An 8,242-nucleotide genomic window follows, 5' to 3' on the forward strand; every position below is an offset into this window, starting at 1 on the left:
TTTTTTCACATACCACAACACAACATTTTAGTATCATCACTAGGACCAATGAATACTATCTCTCATGGTCAACACATCACACTCAATACTTCTCTATGCAATTAATTGTCACGTCAACTTCAATTCTTCGCCTCGTCGGCGATCCGTGGAGGCAGCGCGAGAACACCGTTCAAGAGCTGGTCAAAGAGCCTGACAACTCCTTGAACAACCATGCCATCTATAAGCATATTACTCGTTCTGTTCGGGGGCATCAACAGAGGCGCTGAGGTCTTCATGGAGGACTGTGTCACCCACGTTCCTCGGAGCTCTACCGCATAACTTGCTGAATGTAGACCTTCTACTCTCAACGTGCATCTGCTGCCGCATTCTGAAAATGAGGTAGACGAACATAACAGAATTTAGGATTCATATTAGGCACACCTAAAGTCGTATCACTGCAAAGGGCTATGCTATGCTAGTAGACATAAAACAATTTTAAATCTATACCTCCTTCCTGGAGAAAAATTGAGGGGCATCAAAGAGATGAGATTTCCCTCAAATTCCCCCTAGTAGAATTTCTGTGTTTTTCCCCAAGTTAAAATACACGAAAACCAGCAAACACTATGCTATGGATCTTACGACGCTAGGGCTCGGTTGAGATTAACAACTTCCATATCTTTTTCCACCAACAATTTCCGCTGTGCCGCATCTTCCTCAGCAAGCACCAGTACCTTCTCTCGCCCATCTTTCAGACGCTCTCGAAGCATTTCTATCTCGCTGCTCTACAACACAAATATTATGCATCACATACCACTCCTCCACAACATCCTACTTGTGTCGCGATGACTCCGTCCAAATACTCCGATTTCGACTGAGTCTCCCCTAGCTGTTCAGTGAGCTCCTCAACGATGATCCTATTGCTATCCTCCTGAGCATTTAACTCAGTTTCTGCTTTCTCTCGTGCCTGACATCAGACCTAGACTCATTCACACCCCAACAGTAAAAATCGCATGCCGCCACGCGTTCGCCATATCACGACGGAGATGTTTACAACTACTCTGATGTCAGGGAAGTCAGCGTGCCATCGCTTCACCACCTCTTTCTCTTTCATAAGCTCCTCTTTGGCCTCCTCTAGCTCAACAACCGCGGCATTCCTCGCCTCCTCCGCTGTTTTAAGTGCCTCTGCTGCAGCATCGTGATCTTTTTGCATCGCTTCGCGATGAATTTCGGAGTCTGTAAAATACCAATCGAGCCAACATCACTCCAACTAACGATACCACAATTCTGACGAAACACGCGAGATACATCTGCCCTTAAATCTGAACACTAGGGCGCGTGAACTTGCGAGACTCGCATCACTTCCGACTGAGCTCAATATCACAACCATCGACATGAGCTACTGCTTGCCTTGTATGCAGCCCTCCCCATTTTGTATCACCTCTGAGGTCATTCTCTGCCCTGTCCTTTTCTCTCTCCATTTCCACTATTCTCGATCTCAACTCGGCGAGCTCGGCGTGAGCAGCCTCTATACTGCGAGGGGGCGGCTCGAAGAGCTCTTTAGCTGAGCTAACCCTGAGAGGAACCGTCAACCCCTCCTCATCCTTCCCCCTACTCAATAGCATCTGCATCGGCAGAATCGGGTTCATTCGGATAAACTCCCTCAAGCATATCGCCCACTCCTGATACGACATCGATCAATATAAAATGACTCAGGATCGGCAAAATACTTACCCACAGGAGCATCCTCAGCGAGTTCATCTCCGACTACCCTGAGGAAAGATAGGTGCACAATAGCGACCACTACGGTACTGTATCGCAGAAGTATACCCCCATGTTGATGCATTATCTCAGTCTTGATCAGTCCGTCGTATATTCAGCATATTGCGCAATAGTTCTCTACCCTATTACAGCGAGGACAATCACTGCATGCGCGTTTTACACCAACCTCTCGTGCCCTAGTACTACAACTGGATTCGATGGCTATTCAAAACGTTACATACCTGTCGGTGACTAGTATGCTAGAAGGCATCGGACCAACTGCTTCAACAACACGCTCATCTGGTAGCTCAATATCATCAGGGACGATACGCGATGGGGAGTTGTCTGCGCTGAAACGTCCGGCCCCTTATTCCCACTGTACAAGCTCACCTGCAGCGCTGTGGACAGTCGAGCTCTCCTTCTGCCCTTTAGCCACCTCGGGACTCACTTGGGCCGATGATCGTTGGTCCGTCGTGGAGAAAAGCCATGACTGCGACACACTGGCCGACTGAACAAGGACCCTAGGGTAGTAGTAGTAGACAGTGTGTGCTTACCAGTTCGCCTCGAGAGATCTTCCCACGTTTATACTGCTCAACTGCTTGCTGGTAGTATTGATCGTATCTGCAGGCAGTTTAATATGAGCATCTCCTGCTATGAGCAAAGACCCTCACGGATGATCCCAAACGCTCTCCTTCGTCTTGGTATTGTGAAAGAATACATCACCACTAGCAGTTTGACATTGAACCCACGGGTGAGGTATGGGAGTCCTCAAAGCCTGGCCACATACCACACCTTGATGAAATCTGATTCCATCATAGTTCTCACTTGCCGAGCTATCCAGAACAAGTCACGATCTTTCACGTTATCCAAACCTAGCCATAAGGCATAGTCCTCGATCTCCTGGTCAGTCGGCTCTTCGGGGACCTGGAGGAGGCACATAGAGAGAGAGAAGGGGTCCTTAGCTGACCTGTTGGGTCTTCCCCCCGGATACTCCCACGATCTTGCCAAGAGCACTAGTGGGGACCTTGGTCGCTGCGGACACTGCTGTCGCCATTGTGACGAACAAAACGAAATTCAACTGGAGAGTTTGGCACAGCTACTCGACGAGAGAGTAGAGTTACCCTATCGAAATGGAAGTATCAACGTGACAAGCTGTACCGCGGACCATTCAAATTGCGCTGTTACAGAAGCGCGCGCCCGAGGTATTGGGAGACGATTATGCTTCGCTCCGCCGGGACGTTTTCTTAGCACTTTCGATAGTCGCTCGCCCTTTATTTGGGGATGAATTGGAAAAAATCCAAGGCGTCTGGATGATAGGAGCTCCTGAGCCCGGTCCCGTATCCTGCCAGCGCAGCCAGGCCCTCGAACTGCTATGTAGGTCGAGGCTCGTATGGTACATTGACACCCGAGGCAGCCTCGGCGAGGCTCTTCGATTTTGCCCTTTTACCTTAGTATTTGAGATTCACCCCCAACTTGTGTGTTTCAATATTCGGCGTAACTCGTTAAAGAGCTGTTGTCAAGAAAGCTTCTGCAAATCTGTTTGTCAACGATGATTCTATGCAAAGAAAATACAGGTCAAAACGATCATAAACATCATATAGAGAAGGGTAGTCATTGACTACTATCATTGTCATTGTATCATCGACTACTAGTAGAGTTGTTGCGCAAAATGGAGGACGGCCTAATTTTGTTCGTGAAAGAACCGAGGGGCCGCAGCCGTTTCTTCCAAGTGGCACGCCAAGTCAATACCGTGCTCTCTATAAGATCCTCGGTGCCATATCAAACGTATCGACTGGGTTTAAGATTTCGCCTCCAATCATGATGCCTCACGTTTACTCTGGTACATTTTATAACTAACTCAGCAACTCAGTGATGCACAGCACAGATAAAATCGTCCTCATCATCACTATGATTTATCATGCATCAGCTTCATATCACCGCAATATTGGCCGCTCCTAAAGCTCTTCGGATCGACCGAAATCCTGCCAAAAGTGACGCTAGCAATGTGAGGCGCTGATGCGAAGATTGCAGCAATCGGTGCATCTAAGCCTGAAGATAGAGTAAATGCCTACACGGGTGTTCTGTCTATGTTCATCGAGGGTCCAGAAAGCAACAACTCTGTTGACCATGTCAATCGGGAGCGTCAGAGAGCAAAACCCTCCCAAATACCTGAACGCTATAGCTCGTCTACTTCTGCTCAAAGTTAGCACAGCTCACGACTCACCAGTATCGCCACTTATCAGCAGGGAATCTTCTTCGAACATGCGCCGGCCTAGTCATGACCTGAAGCACGGAAATCTAGAATCGATTACGAGAAGTCCATCGTATATCATCATTCTATTCTGCCAAGGAGAGCTCTATCAGTCGGTTCATCGCAAGGGCAATTCACCAGTCGTTCGCGTAAATTGATTCATCCATCGTTGAGTATCACGTACCTCAGCAGTCGTCAAATTTAAAAGCATAAAGCAAGTCTGTCTAATGAAGAGAGTTGCAACAAACCCAGCTGACAGGAAGTTGACGGCAGCGAAGAATACCTGGCGTAAGAGTCATCCAGGATGACACGGATAGAAGAGACTCACCACAGCAATGGTGATAAGGTCAATTTCAAGCTCTGAGCTGGAGCGAGCGCGTAAGATGACGGTGGATATAAAACGGAATACTAGATAGTATGCGATTGTCAATCCTACTGATAACACCTAACAAAACGAGACTCAGGATAGAATGGTTCAGGGAAGACAACTTGTCTTAGACCTAGCCTACGCTTGTCTTAGACAAGCGTAGGCTAGGCCCCAGCCTTACAAGGAGAAAGAGATAGAAACTTCGCTGGTTCCGAATCCCAACGCAGTTGTCTATCCACGGACAATGATGATCGAGACGGTCGACACAACGACGACACTCCTTACAATGGCGTGACCGCAATGTATGAGTCACTCGGCAAATAACGCAAACCTGGGAAGGTGTGAACGACGCCGACGCACCCGCGTCGGATGTGACTGGAATCAACTGTCACCTGTTTGAATTTGCCCTCACACAGAGAGCGATAATAGACCTCCGATACGACAGCCGTACGCGAGTCAGTCAGTTGTGAATTGATCAGTCGCTCCGGGAGACCAGCGGCAGCATCTGGATCCTCGTCACGCGGACTGTTGAAAGAGCCAGCTGAAATAGTACGACGTTGAAGAGAATCGGGCGGAAAGATTTCTCTACAGTCAAGACCTCAATATCATCAATGACTCGATCTGAACGATACGCGATGAATTACGCTGGGCATCAGAGCCGTTCATTGATCTAGTGTGCACTTCATGGTATATGGGCCATTGTGTCAGCTCCAGAAAACCCTGCATGAGAGGCCTTCACACAGGTAGGTGAATCAAGTGAGACTGTCGCTACCCGAGATTCTTCTGCCTTGCATTTCGCGGCAGCGGTAATGAACGTCTCCTGAAAGTCCTCTTGGATCTGTTCAGAAAGAACTCAAACGTCCACGAGTTGTGAGAGCCCTGTTACGCATGAAGTTGATTCACTCTGCTCCTCAGAGAGTTCTCGGCAAGTATCGGCCTGTGACCGCAATGGATACTCAGCAAGCCAACCTGAAACAGTCTGTACTGAACCAGTATAGCTATGCTTGGAAGACGATCTCAGTATTGTTCAGGCATGAGGCCAATAACCAGATTCGATATTTTGCCTAGTGATATCGAATGCCCCCGACCTGGATCGCTGTAACAGGCGATAGCCCATAAGAGTATGGTTAAGATGAGACACAGAGCCTCTACATAGAGCCATAGCATATCCCATATGTTGCTTTTGAGCCATGGCCAGAGTACATAGGCGAAAAACAAGGAATCGAGGCCGAAAGCCACGATGAATCTGACGAGAAGTCTTCTATTATAATCTAGTATATACGGACACGTTCGCGTAGTCGTTATGTGCGAGGTACGGTCGGCCAAAGAGCGTGTTACAGAGTCGCGTCTTCTGAAGGGCAAAAATGCGGATGAATGTCCAGGAGGGGGGCTTCGATCAGATGAGAGCCAACCAGATGTAGGCGAGAGATCACCTGCATGCACAAGTAGATCCACTGGAAGCCATTTAGCTTGGCCAAGCTGAGAGGCGAATCGCCGCTATTCCCGCAGTCGTCCAATAGGAATGCGCCTCCCACGTCGATCAGCATATCTATGACCTGTGACGATTATGTATTAGTGCAGGCAACTGTAACGTATAGAGGGACCATAGAATCGAGCTTATTCAGTTGAAGCTAAACGAGTCGGAGGTCCACGACTTGACAATCATGTCGAACGATGTGTGATGGATACTCGATCCGACCATCTTCTGGCCTTGCATGGAGGCTAAGTGAAGTGGTGTCATGCCGTCGATATCACGTTCGATGAGTGAAGCACCGCGAGACAGCAGCCACTGAACAGATTTTCGATGGCCCTGAGATATGGCCCTCTAACAGTGTATTCTCGACATTTCCAGACACCTTGTAAGCAGCCCAATGCAATGCCGTTCGGCCCGAATGGTCTTTCTCGTCTATGAACATACCACCAGTAAGCCAAAGCCATTCCATCATCGCTGCGTTGTCGAACTGGGCGCAGACGATTAGTAGTGTTAGTCCATCCTGAAGCGCTGACACTTCGTCCTCGACATTTCCATGCACTCGAACCAGATCGTGGCTCTTGAAGAGTTTTTGCACAACACTACTCCACCCTTGCTCGGTCATCGCCTCAACCAGTATTGTAATCCCGACTGTGTTCGAGGACTACGCTCAAAATGGTTCGCAGGCGCAGCTTGCGCGAGAACACCTTTGCAGCCCACATTATCGGCAATTCGCCATAGACATTCGGCATCTCGATGAGAGTCCGAGCCATTGGACCAGCCAGTATCGTCCGAACAGTCTCGGAGTCTCTATACCTAAGTGTTAGTCTAGTGCCAGCAGTAGTGTGCAATGTGTACCATAACGCCCAATGTAGTGCCGTGTTACCATCTGAGTCTTTCTGAAACGCTGAGGGCAGATTTGTGGTGACCTGAGGTCACCAGCCCATACTGACACGATGGTGTATCTCTCTCGGACGATAACCGACTATCTGTTATTTACGGCGACGTACTCGCTCAGTTCCTAAGACTGGTGCAGAAGTTACACCTGCCTGGACTGCTTCCGAGTTGGTGACGGCGGCTAGCATCGAATCCGCTACCAATGTCTATGTTCGCAAGTCCGTGCCAGGCAGGATCCACCTGGTGCACCCGTCTCTACTTGAACACGAGCCGAGAGCGTCTCACACACCAGCCAACACCAGCTAACAGACTTCATGAGCTTTGGACATCTTTAAGGATCTGTAATGTTTCTGAATCGTCACCGCTGCTGTTTCTTCTTGGATGACTTCACGAGCTCTTGACATCTTGAGTAATCTAAAGTGCTTCTGAATTGTTGTTGCAGCTGTCTCCTCGATGACACGTTCACACGTCCGATCTACAGAACGGAGACTGTGTGTGTTAATCTCAGACGGATGATTCTCCTGAACGGTGTCAGCTGCCCTATCTTGGCTCACTCGATAAGATGAGTTCTGAAGGAACAGCAGTACAAAGTGACCTACATCAGCAGACTGGTGGCAACATGCTAGCTTTTCAAGCCGCTCTGTCGAGACTACTCACCTCCCAAGCTTGCCGGTATACTCGCTCGAGCACAGCATTACATAGCACCTGGCAATCGACCGGGGTCACATCGGCCATTGGGACTGTCTGCTCTAGTGTTCTTCTTTTCTGCTTGAGCCTCCGTGGGGACATTCTTGTCGTTCGGGGTGAAGGAGGAACTCTCACCGACGAAGCATCCGGCATGAGTAATGATGCAGCGTCCCATCCGTCGTCGGTGGTACTCGCATAAGCTAGTAACGAAGACTCAGCTCCAATAGACGAGCGTATGTCACCAGATTGCAGCATCATCATGGTGGTACGTGTCACAGGCGCCATTCGTGACCGAGAACACCGTCGACGAGGCGTACACTTAACAAGCCGTGGGGTCCACACTGCTGCCTCAGAGCTCCCTTGAGATAGTCGGAGGCTGGGACTAGCAGGCGCTAAACTATCAAAGATCGATTTGCTCACAGAACCCGCCCGTGGTTCAATATTCAGCCAGGGTATCTCGGCCGTCCCGACAGGTCTTCTCGTCACGGGTGGCAACTCAACAGGAGTCAGGTGTAAATCTCTGAAAAGAAGCATATCGAGGGACGTGGAGTAAACCAGAGAGAACCTCACTTCCGCAGTTGCTCGCTAGCCTTCCTAGCATCCTCAGTAGCGACCAAGGCAGGAAGATGAATACCCGGCATAAGACTAACAATAGGTGTCGGATGAGGCCCTGCTTCTCTGCGTTGTGGCTGCCGCATGAGCCGCAGCTCTCGAGTGAGCTCTGACTCTTTCGCCGCAACTAGCACTCTGTGAAGTCGTAGATGCGTCGTCCATGTTTTGAAACCCGCCTTCCTCGCTACATTCACACCCGTGGCCAGCTCCAAGGCCTGCT

General features: G+C 49.4%; 3 protein-coding genes across 3 annotated transcripts in view; all 3 read right to left on the reverse strand.

Annotated features, from left to right (window-relative positions):
- Positions 1 to 119: 119 nt before the first annotated feature.
- Pmar_PMAR026006 (tropomyosin, putative) lies at positions 120 to 2,791 on the reverse strand (the record flags this gene model as incomplete). Its single annotated transcript, XM_002770987.1, has 14 exons — positions 120 to 189; positions 233 to 367; positions 619 to 761; positions 812 to 943; positions 1,037 to 1,212; positions 1,418 to 1,551; positions 1,592 to 1,658; positions 1,711 to 1,748; positions 1,980 to 2,082; positions 2,128 to 2,245; positions 2,292 to 2,358; positions 2,409 to 2,512; positions 2,563 to 2,661; positions 2,705 to 2,791. 14 exons carry the CDS (start codon positions 2,789 to 2,791, stop codon positions 120 to 122), a joined length of 1,473 nt encoding a protein of 490 aa, XP_002771033.1.
- Positions 2,792 to 3,957: 1,166 nt separating this feature from the next.
- Positions 3,958 to 5,547, reverse strand: Pmar_PMAR026007 (hypothetical protein; the record flags this gene model as incomplete). The annotated part of the gene is made up of 8 exons (XM_002770988.1): positions 3,958 to 4,020; positions 4,173 to 4,271; positions 4,317 to 4,433; positions 4,748 to 4,896; positions 5,000 to 5,075; positions 5,128 to 5,193; positions 5,242 to 5,324; positions 5,403 to 5,547. The coding sequence occupies 8 exons, from the start codon at positions 5,545 to 5,547 to the stop codon at positions 3,958 to 3,960; spliced, it is 798 nt and encodes a 265-aa protein (XP_002771034.1).
- A 429-nt stretch (positions 5,548 to 5,976) lies between these two features.
- The window catches only part of Pmar_PMAR026008 (heat shock protein, putative), a gene marked incomplete at both ends in the record, with an annotated part of 2,988 nt that continues 722 nt past the window's right edge, over positions 5,977 to 8,242 (reverse strand). The window contains 6 exons of the mRNA XM_002770989.1: positions 5,977 to 6,165; positions 6,212 to 6,349; positions 6,495 to 6,642; positions 7,086 to 7,198; positions 7,381 to 7,930; positions 7,981 to 8,206. Coding sequence (XP_002771035.1) covers positions 5,977 to 6,165; positions 6,212 to 6,349; positions 6,495 to 6,642; positions 7,086 to 7,198; positions 7,381 to 7,930; positions 7,981 to 8,206 — 1,364 coding nt within the window. The remainder of the gene's footprint in view (positions 6,166 to 6,211; positions 6,350 to 6,494; positions 6,643 to 7,085; positions 7,199 to 7,380; positions 7,931 to 7,980; positions 8,207 to 8,242) is intronic.

This window comes from Perkinsus marinus (genome assembly GCF_000006405.1).
Source record: "Perkinsus marinus ATCC 50983 genomic scaffold scf_1104296964066, whole genome shotgun sequence".
Taxonomy (NCBI): Eukaryota; Perkinsozoa; order Perkinsida; family Perkinsidae; genus Perkinsus; species Perkinsus marinus.